The 21,654-nt window shown below is 46.0% G+C and overlaps 1 protein-coding gene across 1 annotated transcript; it reads right to left on the bottom strand.

The window, feature by feature from the left end:
- Nucleotides 1-3,703: 3,703 nt before the first annotated feature.
- Nucleotides 3,704-17,604, bottom strand: ZNF23 (zinc finger protein 23). The gene is given in 6 exon segments (XM_032612370.1): nucleotides 3,704-5,987; nucleotides 8,920-9,033; nucleotides 9,671-9,745; nucleotides 9,748-9,845; nucleotides 12,003-12,067; nucleotides 17,580-17,604. Coding segments are annotated over 4 exon segments (2,079 nt in total). The 5' UTR covers nucleotides 9,836-9,845; nucleotides 12,003-12,067; nucleotides 17,580-17,604; the 3' UTR covers nucleotides 3,704-4,185.
- Nucleotides 17,605-21,654: the final 4,050 nt, after the last annotated feature.

Raw genomic sequence — 21,654 nt, 5'->3', positions numbered from 1 at the left:
AACCAGCAGCTCCAAGTAGAGAAGGCAGAGAGTGGTAAAGACTAGACGAAGGTGAGAGCAGAAAGCTGGCGGAGGACCCAGAGCAGGGGACCCAATGCCAACCTAGGAGACCAGGGAGGCCAGCGAAGGTAGGTGGCCTTTGTCTGAGCTCAATCTGAAGGGGGAGGGGGAGAGTTCTCCGGGTATAAGGGACACTCCTCATTGTTCCCCTGGTTCCTGCGCTTCCTCTCTCTTCCTCCCTCCCTGTCATGAGGAGCCTCCAACTCACCACTCCTTCCCAGGAGCCCTTCCCAGGAAAGCAGGGTGGCGGGTCCCACCTCCCCCATCTTGTACGGTTCTTCCTACCCAGCTCGTGCCCGCGGCCTGGCTATCGAACGCTTGCATTCTGAATCCTGCGTTCCACTTTCCATCCTGGATCGACCTCTTACCTCCCAAGGGACGTTTAAGCAAAACCCCTGGCCTTCACTCCCAGGGCCCCGCTGGCAACTGCCCCCTCCTCGCAGCAGCTGTACATATGTGCACTTACAAGATAGACCTCTAAGCAAGATTTCATGGGTGATGGGGGAGGGGAGCAGGCTGTGCTTTTTTTAAGAAAAGTTTGCAATGCGTTGTGTGCGTTCTTCTGACTGGCCTTCAGGGCACGGGGTCCCGGCCGCAGCCCGGCTCCGCGCGGTCAGGTATCCCTGCAGTCCTCCAGGGCCTCTAAGACCGTGTCCACCACCACCCACCCCCCCCACCCCGCGGAGCCACAGGAGATTTTCCGCGGAGAGGTCAAACCGGCTGCCCCAGGACTCCGCGCGCGAGACTCCGCGGGATCAGAGCAGGGAGAGCCGGCCCGCGCCGAGGGGGACCCGGGCAGCCTCGCGGTCGTTTTCTTCCCGCCCTGCAGTGAGCGGACCGGCCGTCAGGGGCAGCAGGGGGCCCAGGCTGGCGGCCAGTGCCTCGTAATGGCTTCTCACGCCCACAGCGCTGGCCTCAGGGCCCTGAACGCGCAGGCCCGGCCTCCCCGCTCCGTCTCACCTCGAGGCCAAAACGGGGTCCCAGGGCGAGAAGGCGTGCGCCCAAGGCCGGCGGGGAGGGAGGCGGCAGGTAGAGGCCGCCACCCGTCTGCCAGTGCCGCGCGCCTGTGGCCCAGGGCGGGGGTGGGAGGGTGGAACCCAGAGCCTCGGGTCGCCGCCTGGAGCACATGGGCCCTGGGCGCCCGGGCCACGCACGGCTGACAGACGCGCCAAACCTGTGGCAGGACGATCCCTTACCGTGGCGGGCTGAGGAAACCAGCCGGAAGAGGCGCGTGCGCCTGTGCTTCCGGGAGGGCTTCTTGGAGGCTGGCTCAGGCTGAGCGTGGGTGGGATTTCAGTGGCCGGGAGGAGGTGGGGGCCACGTTTCAGGAGCACTGGAACCTCCCAGGCTCTGGCCTGCGCGTTCACAGGCTGGCGAGCGATGGGAGGGAAAGCCAGAGCCGGAGGGACGGTCAGGCCGCGGGCAGCCCAGGAGCAGGCGCAAAACGCAGGGCCCCGCAAAGGGGACTCAGACCAGGCGGAAGCCTCAGGAGACACGTGAAGTGTTGGATTTGCTGAGACCACGTGGTCTGTGGTGTGAATGGGGCCTGAGAGCAGGTGGAAGGGGCTGCGAGGAGCTCGCCGAGGGGAGATGTGGCCGAGGTTACCCCATCTCAGGTTCCCTGGGACTTGGCAAACCCCGGCCCGTGGAAGGGCGTGCAAATGTTCAACTGAATTGAATGGACTGTGTAAGGGAAGGGGTGTCCTCAGTTCCTTGTCAGGAGAAAGGATAGCATACAGGGTGGGGCTGTGGTCTGGGGAGAATGGAGACCTAAGAGGCAGAGAGGACAGAAGAGCGTCCAGGTGCCTCTCTTCAGAACTTCCAGACCCATCACCAGGAGAGGGCTGCCAGCCCAGGGAGAGCTCTGCTGAGTCTCTCGTCCCCGCACATGACACCCAAGCCCTGTCTCCACCCACCCACGGAACCTCCCAGCTGTGTTTGGACCTCTCTCACTAGGCTTCCTGGTCCTGCTGGGGCCCCGCAGCAGCCGCGTTTTCCACTGAGCCTGTTTCCCCTCCTGACCTGGATAGGGCAGGACCAGATGTTCTCTGAGGCCCCTTCCAGGGTGACAGGCCAGGGTGGGAGGGTGCCCTGTGCTGCAGGGACAGAACATGCTGACCTGGACTGAGGGAGAAACTTACTTTAATCCTGACCCTTCCAGGCTCATGGCTCCCTTTCAGAAAAGAGGTGCCTTTGTGAGGGGAAAAAGGGTATCCAGAGCCATGGCTCCTCTTTGTCCTTCCTCATAAGGCCTCCACTGAATCCAGGCAGCTCTTGGCTGGAGTAGTGAACATCAAGACTACAGGGTGTCAGGAATCCTGGGCCATGGGACCACGTGACTTCATGAGACTTTGCAGGTATCTTCCTTCTTCACCCTCATATCCTTGGGATCTGAACAGAAGGACCTGCTGTGGACAGTAACAAAGCTACAGAGAGGGAGAAGACCCTCAGGGACCGACTGGGTGAGAAGGGTGTTGAGCCCTGGGACTGGCCCCCACCCTGCACTGAGAAAGAGCCTGAGACCCAGAGGCCAAGGTCACACAGGACATTGGTGGCAGATCTGGAACATCTGGTCCTGTCCTCAGTAGTTCTCAGCCCTCCTAGAGCCCTTGCCTTGGTCCTGCTGCAGCAAACAAACTGCCAAACCCCACTGGGAGCCAGGACAGCAGGACTTCCAGTCCCCATCTTCCCTGTCACATCTGGAGACCATCTGGAGGTGATTCATGATCTAGGAAGGTTGGGGTAAGCCATAGCCTTCTGACCTCTCCTCCAGCCTGGGTAATGGACCACCTCAGCCACTGATTTGCTGTGTGACCAGGGGCAGTGCCATCCGTCTCTGGTCTTCAGTTTCTCTATAAGTAAATGAAGGACTTGGACCCCATGGCCCAGGGCACTTCTGGGTCTCTTTGTATGGTCTGGAGCTGCTCATAGGAGCAGGGCCAGATGGTCAGGGGGAAGGACTCTGCTCCCTCCTCTCTGTTCTGGGGGCTCCAGGATCTGCCTCCACCCATATGCAGGTGGGGTGGGGGGAATGTCACTTACACAATGGCCCTGGACACTCTGCTGAGGTCCTATACCGTATCAGTAGCTTTCTGACAGGAGTGGCTCCTTTGAGGTACGCCAAGACAGCATTCCCAGCCAACATGGGCCTCCCGAGCTACAGAGAGCACAGCAGCAGGTATGGGGAAAGGGGCACTGTGGGGATACGCTGTGTGTCTATAAGAGGGTCTCTGTGTTTGTCTTGTCAGTGGGAGAGAGGTTGGAGGGCTTCCTGTGTGTGACTGTATGCTTGTTTTAAATTTTTACTCCATAGAGTACTACTGAGACTGAACATCTTCCTTTATTAGTCATTTTTATATCTTCTTAAAAGCTGCTTGCCATTTTCATTTATTTTTCTCATAATTTAAGACCTCTTTGTATGATACTTTTATATCACAAGCTTTACAAAGGTATTTCCACTTTTTGTGCTTTATCTTTTAAACTTATTTGGGGTTATTTAAAACAAAAACATAAATATTTCATTTTGAAGTCAGTTTATCAATATTTTCCCTCATGGTTGGTTTCTGGCTTTCATCTGATGCTTAGAAAGCTTTTCTCCATAGCATGAAAATAAAAAGATTTACTCATATTTTTTCCTTAAGGAACTCTTTATTGTTTTTCCTCTTTACAAAAGTGATGCATGCTTGTTGTCAAAAGTAAAAGGGCAATAAATTAATTTAGGTAGGTAGTATCTTTATGAGTTTTTCTATCTAAGAACAAGGTATCACTCTCTCTCCCCCCATTTATTTAACTTTCCTTTTGTGCCCCTCAGCAGAGATTTATAATTTCTCCACATAGGTCCTAGTAAGTTTATATCTAGAAAGTCAACTTTTCTTGATGCTGTTGGGAATGAGATATTCTCTTTTCATTATATTTTCTATTGGTTGTTGGTATAAAACAAACCACTTATTTTTGGATGTTAAAACTGGTTGTCATTCTTGATCTAAAATTGAATAAAATGGAAAAGATTTGTTTCCTTGTGAAGACTCTGCTATATCCATTTCTCTCTCAGGGTTTTCCACCAGGGTGAATCTGAGGATACTTGATCTAGTTCAGCATTAACCTTGACAGTTTTCTACATCCTTATTAGGATTTTCCTTCACTATGGACACTCTGATGCTGACTAAGTTGGAAGCTAAACCTGAAGGCTTTCCCACACACATTACACACATAGGGTTTCTTCCAAGTATGGACAGTCTGATGTATGATACAGTCAGAACTATAGCTGAAGCCTTTGCCACACTCCACACATCTGAAGGGTTTCTCCCCAGTGTGGCTTCTCTGATGCCGAATTAAATGGGCATTAACATGGAAAGCTTTTCCACACTCCTTACATTGAAAGGGTTTCTCTCCAGTATGGATTCTCTGATGTACAATATAGTCAGAACTACAGCTAAATGCTTTCTCACATTCCATACATTTGAATGGTTTCTCCCCAGTGTGTATTCTCTGATGCCTAGTTAGTTTGGCATTGATGCTGAAGGCTTTCCCACATTCCTTACACTGATAAGGCTTTTCTCCAGTGTGGATTCGGTGATGATCAAGCAGGTTTCTTTTAGAAGTAAAACATTTCCCACACTCATTACATTCAAAGGGCTTCTCCCCAGTGTGAATCCTCTGGTGCTGCATTAGTTTTGCATTAACGTTGAAGGCCTTTCCACACTCATTACACTCATAGGGCTTCTCCCCGGTGTGGATTCTCAGATGCTGCCGAAGCTGGGAGTTACACCTGAAGGCTTTCCCACATTCTTTACACTCATAGGGTTTCTCACCCGTGTGGATTCTCTGGTGCTGGATTAACTTCCCCTTGACGCCAAAGGCTTTTCCACATTCAGTACACTCATACGGTTTCTCCCCTGTGTGAATTCTTTGATGCTGAATGAGTTTTGCATTATTACTAAAGGCTTTTCCACACTCCTTACACTGATAGGGTCTCTCTCCAGTGTGGATGCTCTGATGCTGCCTAAGCTGGGAGCTGCACCTGAAGCCTTTCCCACACTCATTACATTCATAAGGTTTCTCTCCAGTGTGGATCCTCTGATGTTGAATTAATTTTGCATTGACATTGAAAGCTTTCCCACAGTCATTACACTCGTAAGGTTTCTCTCCAGTGTGGACTCTCTGATGTGTGATATATGCAGAACTGCAGCTAAAGCCATTCCCACACTCCTTGCACTGATAGGGCCTCTCTCCTGTATGGATTCTCTGATGCCTACTCAGACTCCCATTAACGCTGAAGGCTTTCCCACACACCTTACACTGATAGGGCTTCTCCCCACTGTGGATAGTCTGATGTGTGATATAATGGGAACTGTAACTGAAGCTTTTTCCACACTCTACACATTTGAAGGGCTTCTCCCCACTGTGAAGTCTTTGATGCCAAATTAATTTTGCATTAACGCTAAAGGCTTTGCCACACTCCTTACGCTGATTGGGCTTCCCCCCAGTGTAGCTATCTTGATCCTGATTAAGTTGAGAGTTACACCTAAAGCTTTCCACTAATTCTTCACATTTGAAAGGTCTTTCCCCAGAATTTATTATTTCATGTTGAATAAGTTTTGTGTCAAAGCTGAAGGCTTTCTCCAATCCTGTACACTCAGGGGACTGCTCTCCAGTGGAGATGGTATGACACTGATTCAAGTTTGGACTTTGCCTAAAGAAACACTCCTCCATGGGGCTTATATTGTCTTTCACTGTCCCATCAATGACACTCCTGTTTTCTTTCTCCATACTTCCTACTGAGTGGACTTCCTGCTGTTTCTCTAGAATATAAGTTTCTGAAAAGTCTGTTTCCTGGGAAGAGTTCCTTTGAAGTTCAAATGATGTATTATGTTTTTCTTCATACATTTCCTCTGTCAAATTATTGTCAGTCTGGATATCAATATTTACTATAAAAAACAGAAAACATAAAATATCATGTAAGAACCATGTTAGAAAAAAAAAGAACTGTGATAGAAAGAAAAAAGGATCAGGGTAATCAAGGGGGGGGGGTGCTCTTTAAAATCACCAGACTAGGTCAAAGAATCTAAGGTTCATCCATAAGGTGGAATAACATGCAGCTGTTATAAAATGAAATAAATCTATATGTACTGTCATGAAAAGATGTCAAAGACACACTGTTAAGTAGAAAAACAAGTTGAGAAATGGTATGTAGAGTATCTTCCATTTGTGCAAAGGAGAGTAAAAAGGGCTGACATAAACACATATATTTGAAAATGCCTAGAAAACTACTGCAAGAATACACAAGAAACTGAGCAAACTGGCACAGTAAGTTTGGGAGACTTCCCCACTGCTCCCACTTTATGCACTTTTTATACTGTTTTGAGCATGTACCAATATTACAAATTTTAAAGTAATGATTGTAAAAGATCACCAGTCTCTAAACCAATAACCAGTAACAAGAAGGTTAAAAGTGACAGCAGTGGAACAAAATTCTAGGTCTTATCTGCCAGATCAGCATTCTTTCCATCACACCATACTTTACTACACTCTTCAGTTTCTATTAATAAAAATGGAAACTGCTTAAGAAGGAGAAGGCACAGAATCCAACAACATGTGGCAACAAGGGATGGCAGGTATTAGCACTAGGAAGCAAATGGGAACAAATCTTGTTCATTTTCTTAGAACTTAAACTCTAGGCTTTCCAAAACTTCTCCTTTAACTTCTTTTTTCTCTACTTCAGAAAGGCTCTGTTCAGGCCCATTTGATCCCTTTGATCCCATCTCTTCCCACCCCTCCAGAACACTGCAGCATTCTCCTTGCCTTTCCTTCTACCTCTTCCCTCAATCCTAAAATTGGTCACTCCCTAAAATTCTTTCTATAATCTTATTAGTCTTTCTATAATCCCATAGTTCTAGTAGAACCAATGATCTCTACATTTATTCTCAAATTTCTCAAAATTGGCCCCAAAATGCTTCCTTTATTTTTTCATCTCTCATCTCTCCTCAGCCACATGTAATATGCCCCCTACCCCAGTATTTCATTATAATTGTCCTCAACAGACCCAAATGACCTGGACTTCCCTAGCAACCATTTTCAAAATAATATTGGTCTTTTCCTGATTATAGAAATAATATTCATCTGTAGTATCAGAAACTTACAAAGAAAAAAATTCAAATTACCTGGAAAATTTTTTAAAAAATCAACTCTGCTGACATGCGTCTTGTGCCCTGTGATTTCCCCTTCTTCCTGCCTAGAACCCATATGATTCCTGACCCCAATTAACCTACATACACTGACTAGATGAATGTTTCTATCCTCACCTGACATCATGATGGGTTGTTCAAAGACTTCAGGACTGTCTGTTGCCTACAGAATGAAATCCAGACTTCTTTGACTAAGAATCTCCACAATATCACTTTCATCCCCCTCTATATGTCAAGCACTTTAAGCTCTCCATTTCCAAAACATGTCTTCCTTGGTCAGTGAACATCTGGTTGAATGATTACAAGGAACAAAAAGCCACTGAAACCATCTTTTAAAAAAAGAGGATTCATCAAAAGCATGCAAGAGTATCTTATGGACCCCAAAGGCAGGAAGTAAAGCCGGGCCTCATGGGAGATGGGAAATCACCTGGCAGCTACTCTGCGTGAGCCAATGAGAACCTCACTATTTCAAGAGTGGTCTGGGAACCAGAAGCACTGGCATTACCTGGGAACTTAACAGAAATGCAGAATCTTGGCCCTGCCCCAAACTAACTGAATGACAATCTGCACATCTGCAAGATGCCCAGGTGATGCATTTGTTCATATTTTGAGAAGCACCAAATTGACAGCATTACTTCCTCCCACCTTATTTCCTAGAGCTTATTATATATAGATTTCTCCCCACCCAAATAATAATAATAATAGTAATAATAATAATAAAACAGAATTTAACTGAGCACACACTATAAGCTAGGCACTTGGTACATGTTATCTCATTTATCATCAAACCTAGTACATTACCTCATTTTGTAATTATTACTCCATTTTCAAGGGTGAGAACACTAACTCTTAGAGAATGCAGATAACTGACCTGCTCAAAGTCACACAACTAAGAAGTAGCACAGTTGGGATTGGAACTCAGAAAGTCTACTCCAAAGTCTAAGTAAAAAGACTTTTAATTCTGTACACTTCACATTAAGTGGACAGTGCTTAGAAAGTAGCAAGGACCCAAAAAAAGTACTGAATCCATTCATTTTGTCTGAGAAAGGTAGCATTCCAAAATTAGGATTGAAAATAATTACAATAAAGCATTTGAAAAAAAGATCTCTTCTTGGAATTAGAAAGAAATAGCAAACTATGAAAATAGTCAGAAAGGTCTCAACTGTTGCTATCTCTAGAAATCATCAAAAATTATTTAAATGGGGCTTCCCTGGTGGCGCAGCGGTTAAGAATCCACCTGCCAATGTAGGGGATACAGGTTCGAGCCCTGGTCCGGGAGGATCCCACATGCCGAGGAGCAACTAGGCCCGTGTGCCACAGCTACTGAGCCTGAGCTCTGGAGCCTGCAAGCCACAACTACTAACCCCATGTGCCAAAATTACTGAAGCCCGTGTGCCTAGAGCCTGTGCTCCACAACAAGAGAAGCCACCTTAGTGAGAGGCCTGTGCACCGCAGCCAAGAGTGGCCTCCACTCTCTGCGACTGAAAAAAAAGAAAGCCTGCGTGCAGCAACGAGGGCCCAACGCAGCCAAAAGTTAATTAATTAATTTTTAAAAAATTTAAATGTTACTCTGTACGGTTAGCTAATAAATGTGGCACTTTTATATGTTGCTAAAGCTGACTTCTTCCTAAAGGATTACTTTTTCCAGCATAATGGGCAATGTGTGCCTCCTTACCAGTCCAGAGGCCCTGGTGGCCTGTTGCCTGTTCCAGAGGCAGTGGAGATGGGCCCTCCAGCTCACCTCCTCCTCCAGCTGTGAGATCACAGTTAGGTTTGAGAAGGGGAAATCCTGTTTTGGGGAAAGGAAATAGGAAAGATAGGTGAATAATCTCCCACAGCTGATTTCCTAACCTCTTCTCAGATTGTGTCAGCAATGGGGAGGGAAGGAAAGAGCCCAGAGGGTCCCGTGCCTAAGAACTATGGGAAAGTGGCGGGGGGGTGGGAGGAAGAAGCTTGAGAAGATGCGGGAGGAGTTGGGGAGGGCCCCAGACTGTGAGACCTCATGCAGGGCAAAGAGGGAGATTCTGCCTAAAAGGGATAGGTACCATTTTTTGACCAGGGCCTAAAATATTACAAGTACACCGAGATCCTTGGAAACACTCAAGATATCCAGGTAGGGTGAGGGGGAACCTGAAGGTAATGCTGTAGAACAGGAAGTTACTTTTTTTCCACGCTGTGTCCAAAACACAGCCTCTATCGGGTGGATCAAGAGTGCACAACAGTCCCAGTAAAGTCCTATATTGGCCCAAAAAGGGCTTGGGGTTCACCCCTCCCAGCAACCCCGGGTCTAGGGGATTAGGAATCAGCCCCTGAGGTTCCCACTCAGTGAAGGATTACCAGAGGCCCCACCTGCAACCAGTAAGGGGAAAGGAAGCCAGGAAACCCTAATCAGCAGAGTCTGAGTCCCCGGGGGAGAAAGGCCTTACCCAGGGAGGCCACATTCCCATAATTCTCCAGCATCACATCCCTGTACAGAGCCCTCTGTGCAGGGGACAGGCCATCCACTCCGTCTGGGTGAAGTACACAGCCACGTCCTCAAAGGTCCGACTTCTGAAACAACAGGTTCCTGCTGCCCTAGGGGCCAATTCCATGGCTCATGCCCTAGGTGAGGGGCAGAGGGCAGTATGAGGGCTTGAGGAGGGGCTTGTGAAGAGCACAAAATTAATAACAGGGGGAAAGATTTGAGAAAAACACTTGGAAGGGAAACCATGGAATATCAGACCTGGCTCACAGCAGAGAAACCTCATGCCATATTTCACACTTACAAAGGATGACATAAGTTGAGATGAAAGAAAAACACCTCCCATGACCAAGTTCCCCTAACGCAACTGCTTTATTTCAGTCAGGCCGTGCCCTCACTGGGGGAAGTAGCTCTGGACCCACCACAGGCTTTCTCACTTCCTCGCCCTCGCCCTCACCCTCAAACCTCAAGCCACGCCCAAAGAACAGCCATGGCTTCCATCTCACCCAGCCCCACCTGATTTCTGTCATAGACCCCCCTACAAAAGGCTGCATAGCCTCCGCTCCAGCGCCTTCAGCAGAGGAAGCTCAGTGCTGCCTAGATCGGCTGGGCACCGTGGAGGTGGAGGGAGGGGTGAGAGCAGGCAGCCCATCCTGCTTGCAAATGGCTCTCGCCAAAAACCCATTTTCTGTTACCCTCTCCCAGACAAGCCTCATCCTGTCCAACTTCACCCAAGACTTCACTGTCTCTCCAAGGAGGTTTGGGAAAGAAGGGAGGTCAGCCATCTTTTCAGCTGCTCCTCTGCATCACTGGGCACTCGGCGCCCAGCACAGGCTCCACCATCAGGGCTGATGGCCGAGCGCTCCCAGGGCCACGCCCTCCCCTCCGGGCAGCTGCCTCTTCTGGCTGCCCTCGCTCTACCCACCTCGGCCTTCTGTAACAACCTTGGGGACACACTGGCGGCGATTTGCCTCTCAGCTGCTCTCTGCCAGGACCTGTCTTGCTTGATTCTACGGGCCTCCACCCATCAACAATTCTAGTCCAACTTGTGGGCACTTCATTGTGTGACTCGGATAAGACAAGGAATTCTTGGTACAAAATGAAATGCCTTCGCTGTCGCCCACCATCCCCTTTTAGCCCACGACTGGTGCCTCCTCCTTAATTCAAACCTCAGCTGGGGTCACGCATCACCATCCGCGCAGGAAAGAAACCTGGGGATTCGGTCCTGACTCCTTCCTCCCCCTTACCCCACCCCAATCTTTTGACTCTCCCTCCTAGAGAGTTTTATGTTAAGCATTACTTGAATTGGGTCTCCCTCTTTAGCAACTACTTGCCTTAATGAAGCCTATGTCACCTAGACCAATAGGACTCTTTCTGAAGTGGTCACCTTGCTTTTAAACCCCCCCTCAAAATTATTCCCCACACAGGCATCAGAAACCTGACCACGTTAACTTCACTGGCTCCATACGTGTCATAGGACTGAACAGTTGAGTCACACAATGACAAGTCACTTCACTCCCCTTTGCCTCTGTTTCTTTTGTGGTAGAATGAACGCAGCACAGCGCCTATCTCCCAGGGCGGCTGTCAGGACTGAGTGATCCATGTAAAGTGCTTAGTATGGTGCCTGCGGCATAGTAAGCCTCAAATGGTGTAACTAGAGTTACTGGGACTATGATTATTCCCAAACTGTAGCCCATGGAGGTCCATGGATGAGCATCAGTGGGGTCCATGAAATCCCTGAAATCGTATGGAAATTTTCGTTTGCATGTTATTCTGGGGAGAGGATCCAGAGACCTAAAGCTTGGCCACTGCACCCCAAGCCCTGAAAGCCTCTCCAGGACACAATGAGACACAGGACTTTCTTTTTTCCCTCCCTTGATCCCACTCTCCTTATGTCCCCTTCCCCTGGAATTAGAGGCACAGCCATTCTTTATGTGGATCTGGTCCTGCTATTCCTCTTTATCTATACCCCCCTCCCTGGAATCCTAGTCCCCTGCTATCTTCTTCCATTCATGGGCAGCTTCCATGTCTCTCATTCACCAAAGCCCTCTGCTGGGAGAGCAAAGCAAACTGGTGTGCAGAAGACTATATTTCTGCCTTCCAAACACTTCTGTCTTGCCTGTCCTGGTCTCTGGCCCCTATCCCTCCATATCATCGCTCTTCCCACAAGCTCCAGTCTGGCAGGCAGAAGCATGGAGGGCCCCTCCAGCTTTCATAGAAAGGCTCACCAGATTCCCTTCTCAGTTTTCTTCAATGTGAAACTGCTTAGAGGAAGAGCTGAAGGACTCACAGCTCACCTGGGGCCAGGCTGTCAGAAGCATGGCTGCCATCACCTGGTCTCCCTCTCAGAGAAGGACTGGAGCTGAGGGAAAACAGGGGGACAGGTGTGAGACAAGCCACCCCCACCACGAACAATACAGCCCCTCACAGAAGATCTGAGATGCAGGCAGCCAGCATCCAGACAGAAGTGCAAGCAGGAGCTGCCATGGGAAGAAAGGAGTGATCTGTTCACTGGCTCTGTGCCCAGGGCTCCTCCTGGCCATGACACTGACACTCACTGCCACGGACCCTAGGATTTTTACAATTCTGGACACATATCATACACACACACACGAGTGTGCATAAAATGCAGAGTCTAAAGAATAATAAAACAAAGACTCGTGTAGCAACACGATGCTCTAAACGAGCATCCCTCTCTATTATACTGCAAGAGAAGCCAGCTGGACGGGCTGCAGCCCCAGCACATAGGCCTGAGTCAGGCCCCAGGGAGGCACCTCCTGGAGAAAGGGACAGCAGCTCCCTCCCATAATGCCCGTTCCCTCACACAGCTGACTGCCCTCAAGAGTCCTGATACCTCTGTAGAGATCTTGGGAGGTTAGGCTCCTGCCCAGCCCAGGCTTACTGTGAGGAAGCTAGGCCACAAGTGAGGTACCGGATGGCTCCTCATACCTTCCAGCCTTCTGATGGCAAAGAAGCCAAGGGCTCAGCTGCCTGAGAGAGGGTGTCACTATAGCATCCCGTCCCTGGCCCCATGACCCAGCACTCCTTGTTCATTGTATTCAAGACCACATGGACCGGTTATTTTCTGATTTTTAGTGCTCCCAAAGTCAGTCTTGAAATTTTATATTTTCCTAAAATATTGTCTATATCTTCCAGAATTTAAACTTGAGTGTAGAATTATGGGAAACAGTGGCTCATGCTTTTTTTTCATTTCCTCCATACCTTGAGGTATACCTTGCTTTTCCTACTTCTTCTTTGAATATATATGCTCTCTAGACCTTTTAGCCTTAGTTAATGTTATGGACTGAATGTGTCCCCCCAAAATTCGTATGTTGGAGCCCTAATTTCCAATGTGACTGTATTTGGAGACAGGACCCATGAGGAGGTAATAAGGTTAAACAAGGTAATAATCTGATAGGGCGGGTACCCTAGTAAGAAGAGGAAGAGTCTTCCAGAGCTGTCTCTGCTGTGAGGACACAGTGAAGGCAGCCACCTGCAGCCTCGCCAAGAACCACATCGTCTGGTACCTTGATCTTGGACTTCCAGCCTCCAGAACTGTGAGAAATAAATTTCTGTTGTTTAAGCCAGACAGTGTATGATATTTTGTTATGGCAGCCCAAGCAGACTAATAACAGGCTGAACCATGGTTTATCTAGTTTAATGTTTTATTTTCAAAAAACTAGCTTTTCTATTTAGAACACCACTCCCTTTTCTACCTGTTTGTTTGGTTTTATAAAATTAATTAACTTATTTATTTAGTTTTGGCTGCGCTGGGTCTTCGTTGTTGCGCTCAAGCTTTCTCTAGTTGCGGTAAGCAGGGGCTACTTTTCGTTGTGGTGCCTGGGCTTCTCCTTGTGGTGGCTTCTCTTCTTGTGGAGCACAGGCCGTAGGCACACGGGTTTCAGTAGTTGTGGCACACAGGCTCAGTAGCTGTGGCTCACAGGCTCTAGAGCACAGGCTCAGTAGTTGTGGCGCACAGGCTTAGTTGCTCCGCGGCATGTGGGATCTTCTCAGACCAGGGCTCGAATCCGTGTCCCCTGCATTGGCAGGCGGATTCTTAACCACTGTGCCACCAGGGAAGCCCCCTCTACTTGTTTTAAATTAAACTCTGCTTTTTAAAATTTGTTTTTTAGCTCTGTAAGAGACACCTATGTACCTCACCAAATCCTCGTCCACTCTTAGTCCACTTCCAGAGGCTTTGACCAGCTCTGCACAAGTACAACCTACAAATGCCTCCTCAAGGGTCTACACCACACATGCCTGGCTCCTGCCCTAGGGCTTCTCTGTCCTGTGTGGGACATCTGCGGACACCTGCTGGGTCCTGAAGGATAGGGGAGTTAATGCCTGTGATGCTACCACTGACCAACATGAGACAGAGGTCAGTGGATAAACGTTTCCAGCTTTAGTCCCCCATGTGGGCAGCCATGAGATTCCAAGGCTCCTCAAAGACCCTGCAAGTCAGAGCACGAGTCGCCTGTGGAGGGCCAGCCTGACAGCACATCCTTGTATTGGCTGTCCCTCCTTCTCCATTGCACTCTCCTTGTCTTTCACTTTGCCCCTGGGACTACATTCCCAAATAAACTGGCCGCACACAAATCTCTGTCCTATGTTCTGCTTTCGGGGGAAGCTAGACTACAAAAAGCTTTTTTCTACCTTCTTGAGGCTACATGATTCATTCATTTTCATTCTTGCTGTGTAGCAATCTAAACCTACAAATGTTCCTCTGAATACATTATTCCCTACATTCCAGAGGCTTTTCATATTTCATGTTTTAATTACTATTTTATAACTCGTCAGCAACTGTGTTTTGTCTCTGGACAAAGAACTGTTCAGGATAATTTGTTGTTGTTAATTTATTCTCTGGCTTTATTGCATGGTGTTTAAGTAACCTGATCTATTTACTTCTGCTTTACAGATTTTTAAAGGTTTTCTTTTGTGGCTGCAGTGTCCATTTTAAAAATATTCCATGGATGCTTAAAAAGAAAACTTATTCCAACATGGATGGACCTAGAGATTATCATACTAAGTGACGTAAGTCAGAAAGAGAAAGACAAATACCATATTATATCACTTATATGTGGAATCTAAAATATGACACAAATGAATTTATCTGTGAAAGAGAAACACAGACATAGAAAACAGATTTGTGGTTGCCAAGGGGGAGGGCGGTGGAGGAGGGATGGACTGGGAGTTTGGGACTAGGAGATGCAAACTATTATATGTAGAATGGATAAACAACAAGGTCCTACTTTATAGCACAGGGACCTATATTCAATATCCTGTGATAAACCATAATGGAAAAGAATATGAAAAAGAATGTGTGTATAATATGTGCATATACCTATATAAATGAATTACTTTTATGTACAGTAGAAATTAACACAACATTGTAAATCAACTATACTCCAATAAAATAAATTTAAAAAAAGAAAACTTATCCTGTGATGGAAGAACATATAATCTCTCTGAATCTAATAAATCAACTCTACCAATTTTATTATATAGATTTTTCTCCATAACCCATGATTACTTTTACCTAATTGTTTAGAGAGCCAGTAAAGAGTGAACTCTCACAAAACACTGAGCCCTTATGTATCATGGGAAAAGCCTTTCAAATCTTTAAGAAATGAATAATTCTAACACTATTTAAACTGTAGCAGAGAACAGCAAAGTAAGTTTCCCAGACCTTTTTATGATGCCAGCAAAATATGGATACAAAAACCATAAACAAGTCTCATTTATGAATACTGATGCAAAAATCCTAAATATTGAGGACTAGACTCCAGTAGTTCCTTAATGTGACGTATCATGACTAAGAGGGATCCTATGAATGCAAGTAAAGTTCAATATTAGCACAGATTGTACTTTCCACATTAATAAATCAAAGAAAAACATACTCTCCATCTCAGTGGATGTCAAAAGTGTAGGATAAATTCAATATTCATGCCTAAATTTTAAAACTTATACCCTAGGGAAACTCTCATATGTAGGTGATATACATACAAAATTATTATCAGCAGTATTTTAATAGCAAAAAATTGGAAACAACTCACATGTCCACTGAGAATACATAAATAAGCTGTCATACCATTTTTACAATGGAACATTACCCAGTAGCAAAAATGAACGACTCACAGCTACACACAAAATATGGATGAATTTAGGAACATTAATATTGAGTTATGCAAGTCCCAGAAGACTACAGACACCATGATGCCATCTTCATAAAGCTCAAAAACAAAATTAATCACATTATTTACAGACACATGTATATATGATAAAATTATTTTTAAAAATATGATTAACACAAATATGATATGTGTTATCAAAAATCAAAAATATGATTAACACAAAATTCAAGAGAGCTGTTACCTCTAGGGGTGAGAATGTGGGAACTGGGTTGGGGAGGAGCACACAGATGCAGCCGTATGGGCAGTGCTCTTCTTAATGGTGTGGTGTGTTTAATGCGTACTCACATCACCACTATGCTCCATAAATGCCATGCTAGATGCATAACATTTAAAATATACATACTCATCTCTACGATATGAAATGATTTTCAGTGTGCAAAAGGTAGTGTGCTATCTTCTGTGTAAGAAAAAAAGGGAGTATAAGAAAATACATGTGTATCTGGTGATTTGTGCAAAAAGAAACAGAAGGAAAAACAAGAAACTAAGGAGAATAGGGGCCTCAGGTGTGGATGGGAAGTAGGTGAAAGGAACCTGGGAACTGAAACAGGATGGAAGGAAACAGTGCAGAAGGGATGAGAAGGAAATGATACTTCCCTGTGCCTTTTTGTTCTGACTTTCATAACCACAGTAATGTTTCACAAATCTATACCTGTATTTATCTATCTATCTATCTATACATATGTATAGATAGATAGACAGAATGGGATGGGGGGGTGACGACGTCCAAAAAATACAAACAACAGTAAATAAGCCTAACTATACCACAGCATAACCACAGTGAAGTGATGGGAAAGAAAAGAACTAAGTAACTCTGCAAAACAGTATTTTAACTAAATTCTCTAAGGCTAAAAAGACCTGTAGCCAAAGACTTCTTGAGGTTGCATGATTTTTAAAATCTATTTTCATTCTTTCCTATTTGGCAATTAAAACCTATAAGGCCACAAAATTTCCTCTGAATACACTACTAGCCACACTTCATGTTTTCGTTACTGTTTTATAGTATTTTTTTTTGTAAACTTGCTTTCATGAGGGTATGAATGAGTCATTCTGGAACTTTTTGTGTATTCTAGGACTAAGTAAATCAGTATATTCTACATTGTAGAAATCATTCCCAGGTCATTGTCATCCCACCGCCCAAGAGAAATTGGGCCGGGTTACCTTTTGGAACTGACACGGCTCCTGCAGACAGTGCCCTCAAAAGTCGGGCTTCTTCTATAGCCTGGAGGGGCTCTGCTTTTTCTGCTCCCCCACTGGCCTCGATTCACACCCTGAGTTAGGAGGGCGGGGCGCATACAGTCCATACTTGAAATGCATAAAACGTGCAGGTAAAAGCCCCTGCACGACCTCAGCATGTCAAAAGACTCATATCACCTCAGACCGCTTCACGCCTGCAAATATTCTACCCCCCTGGCTGCTCCAACACAAGTTCCCAAAAGGCGAGTAGCATCTTCCCAAAAGGGCTAAATGCTCGCGGCTTCGTGGCTGTGGCAGTAACCCGGGCTTCGCCTTCCACGAGACAGAACGTCATCGGCCACCAAGACCAAAGCGGGAGTCGAGGAGGGGGGAAGAGGACCCCCCCCCCCGACAGGAAACCCACCGCCAACGCAGGGGGAAGGAGCGTCCCAGCCGCACCCAGAGCCTCGGAACCAGGCACCGCCCCCGCCTCCCGCAGCCCGTACTCACCTCCAAAGCGGGCTGCTCGGCGGCGGGCGGCCGGAAGTGCGTCACCAGGCCCCGGCCGAGCCTCTCTAGGAGCAGCTTCGCTCCTTCTCGGCGGTGCTCTGGCCCCGCCCCCTGCAACCGAAGCCCTGGTACTCCGAAGCCTGGCACCCTTCTCCCCGATGCGGGTCGCAACGAGGAAGCAGTTGCTCCTCGCGGTGAGCTAGGGAAGACAAGAATGCGGCGAGCGCTGGGCCCAAACCATGGGTGGCGCCGGGGATTTGTATCTTAGTAAAGCTGCCGTGCAACCAGATTTGGGAGTTTCCGGACTGGACGCCTGGATCGCATGCTGTCAAACCCAAGGCCCCCTTTCTGGAACAAATATTTCCTAATGACCAGCATACTCTCCTGGCATGAAACTCATAGGTAATGGCTTAGAAGATCATAGACAGTATAAACAACCTGCATTATAAAAAGTAATGTTATGTGCTAACATTTATGTAATAAAGGAGAAATAAAAGGAAAATTATGATTTAAAATATATATTTCAGAACGTATAGGTTTGGTCGTGACTGGTATAGGAGACCTAATAAGTGGTCAGATCATTTGTTCTACACATAGAACGTGCCTGAATGCCACAGTGCTGTATCTCATATTGGTGTTTCAAAAATCACAAGTTGTTATCCAAAATGGTGAGCACAGGGACTTCCCTGGCGGTCCAGTGGTTAGAATTCAGCGCATCCAAGCTGCAGGGGGCACGGCACGAGTTTGATCCCTGGTCCAGGAAGTAAGATCCTGCAAGATGGGCATAAATAGAAAAAAAAAAAAAAATGGTGATCACAGAATCTTCTCTTGATTATACAGTAGTTATATTTCTGGAGACTCAGTTATGTTAAAACTGTGCAAAGATACACTGTGTTCATCCTGATTTTTTTTTTAAAAAGCTCTAGATTCAGGTAATTTATAAACAGTTTTTACCTATGTGAATGTTCAGCAAGACATATGAAAGTCTGTGAAAACTTTCAATAGACAGGTCTGTCTTGTGCATTGCAGGATTTGTGGTACCCCTGGCTCCCATCCAACACCCCCAAATCTTGTGACAAAAATGGCCCCGTAAAATTCCAAAATGAGGCCTGGGGGAGGGGAAAGCACCAAAAGCCACTGAATTGACCACCCTTAAGTTCCCTCCCAACCGTGACCAAGCTGGCCTTTGTTCTTTCAGCTCTGATCCCTCAGTGCTGCTGCACTGGGGAAGGTGGCCAGCCCTCACTCTCTTCCAGCCTCTTAGCACTCCCATTCTCCTCTCAACTTCAGCCCCACTTGCTGAACATGCTGTTCTCTAAACCTAGAATGTACTTCCCATTCTCACCCTCTGTCTTGACTGTTACTTGAAGTCTCAGCTCATATCCCATTTACCGTGGGAAGCTAGTCTTCCCTGACCACCCAGAATAAGGCAGGTCCCCAGTCACATGCCAACATCACCCTGTACTTTTCAGTACATGGCACATGTGTAATTATTCAATGGTGACAGTTATTTAATCTCTGTTTTCTCTCATCCCTCCAGGGAGCAGGAACTATATCTATCTTGTTCAACACCATTGTCCTCAGCTAGAGCACAAGGCCTGGCACAAAGGAGGTGTGCAATAAACGTTGGTTGCTGACATGATCCAAAGGCTTCAGCCCCAACTCCTGGGTAGAAGCTTTCTTTATTTCTGTGCCACTAGAGGTTAGGATACGTCTTATGCCTGGGATCATGACACTGACCAGGAACTCATCTCTGCTTTGCCCTGACTCTGATCATCACTGTTGCCCAAAATGAGCACTTTACATGGCTCATCTCCTTCAGATAGGAAAGTGGTCTCATGATTGGGTACAGTGATAGCTGGGGATTACATTGCTCTTGGCAAGAACTGCTGTTTCCACTTCTTCCTAGATTCACAAAGCAGACCTTTAGCTAGGAATGAGGACTTGTCTAAAGAAATAAGGAATTAGATCACAGTGTCACAGAAATGATGGCCCCAAGTGTTGGATCATAAACCAGTTGCCTAATTTTACACACAAAAAAATAAGTCCTCCTAAATAATCATGAATCTTCTACTACTAAGAGTGCTAGGACAGGTGCATGCCAAGTTTCTAAGGCTCTACAGAAGGCCTGCAGAGGCAGAGACCACTCCTCGTCTGCCAACCTCTGTTCTTCCCTTCTTATATGTAACAGAATCTCTAGCAAGGCAAAGACGGTCCAGAAAAAATAACATACTTCCCAGCCGCCTTTATAGTAAAGTGTGGACATGTGAGTAACTTCTAGCAAATGGGCTATAAGAAAAAGCAATGCTTTGGTCTTAAAGAGTAGAGGCATGCTCTCCCTTGCCCCTCAGCCAGGGAATGCTGGCAGGGGTGTGAGCATCTTGGACTATGAATGAGGATGTGGCCCCTGAAGATGACAGAGCAGCCAGAAGGAAGAGTCATGGAGCTGCTATATCAGCCCTAGCAGCCCAAATCCTAGCTAATACCCTTAGAAATAAGGACTGGTGAAAAGAATCACACAATAGTTCAGTGTTCTGCAAGTCCATCTCTATACTGGGCCTATAGCCACTTTTTTTCACACTCAGATCTAAGGCTTATTCTCCTGGACCCTCTGTCCTCGAAATCCCAGGCTTCCCCTGATGGTCTTCTCACATTAAAAAATCTCTTTTGGTGTTTCCAGTTTTAAGATGACAGAGTAAAGATGGTTCTGCCTGTGTCTCCTCTTGAAAATTGTGGGAAAGAAATAAGAGCCTGGTTGGGGTTTATTCCAAGAGTTCAAGGATGTTTCAATATTATAAAATCTTCCTTTATTAATTGATATTGTGAATTAAATTAGCAGATCATTCAACTTACTATGTGGAGAAATATAGTCACATGCCCGGTTTTATGTCAGGTACCCTGGCTTTACATCAGGTGCCCCAACTTTATGTCGTGTGCCCTGGTTGGTATTTTTTTTTTTTTTAATAAAACTATTATTATTTGTGGTTAACCAGAATACGTAGATGAAAAAAATAGTCAAAAGGATCTACATACAAGCTAATAGAATTAGTAAATTATTTTAGCTAGGTAGGTCCCTGGGTAGATCAATAAACAAAAATTGTATTTCCATGTACTTACAACAAAAGAATTTGCAATTGAATTTGAAAATGAATTCCATTGTAAGAGCATGAAAAAATATTAAATACCTAGGCATATAAGTATGTCCCCCTTATCTGTGGAGGATATGTTTTAAGACCCCCCAGTGGATGCCTGAAATTAAGGATAGTACTGGACACTATGTATAAAGTTTTTCCTATACATACATACCTATGATAAAGTTTAGCTTATAAATTAGTCACAGTAAGAGATTAACAACAATAATAGTAAAATAGAACAATTATAACAATATACTGTAATAAAAGTTATGTGAAAGTGCCCTCTCTCTCTAAATATTTTATTATACAAATTTAATGCCTTTTCCATCTTTTAACTAAGCACTTATCACACACTGTGGCCGTATCTTTTGCAGCTTGAGGTTCAGCAAAAGTAGCACAAATTTCTTTTTCTTTCTTCACAGTTTCATAGAACATTTGTTCTTACTAGTTGTTAGCAACCTCAGCATAGGATTTTTTTTTTTCCTTTACTAAGTCAAGAGCTTTCACCTTTTCACTTAAAGGAAGAACTTTATGGCTTCTCTTTGACATATCCGAATTGCCAGCATCTCTACTCTTGCACTTTGGGGCCATTAATAAGGCTTCCTTGAACACAAGCACTGTGATGCTGTAGTAACCAAGCAGGAACTACGGGGTCTTCCCCGGAAAGACCCCTCCCCCCGAGTCCTCTGCTTTGGGTCCTCTGTGAAGTACCTAGGTAACAGTATCTGATGCACATTTCCCGAGTTGTTTTACAAATGCTAAAACCACCACTAAATGGAAGAAGTTAACTACTTGATGACCATGATGAGCACGTAGCCCCCAGACTGACAGGAGCCTCAGTATTGATAATGTTAACCCCTGTGACACCGCCCTCTTACCTCACATCAACCAATCAGAGAATTGTGTCCGAGCTGATCACCTACCCTGGGATTCCCCTTCCT

The sequence above is a fragment of the Phocoena sinus genome, chromosome 19 (assembly GCF_008692025.1).
Source record: "Phocoena sinus isolate mPhoSin1 chromosome 19, mPhoSin1.pri, whole genome shotgun sequence".
Lineage (NCBI taxonomy): Eukaryota > Metazoa > Chordata > Mammalia > Artiodactyla > Phocoenidae > Phocoena > Phocoena sinus.
The sequence above is the reverse complement of the archived record's forward strand: the minus strand, read 5'-3'. Positions and strand labels throughout refer to the sequence as shown.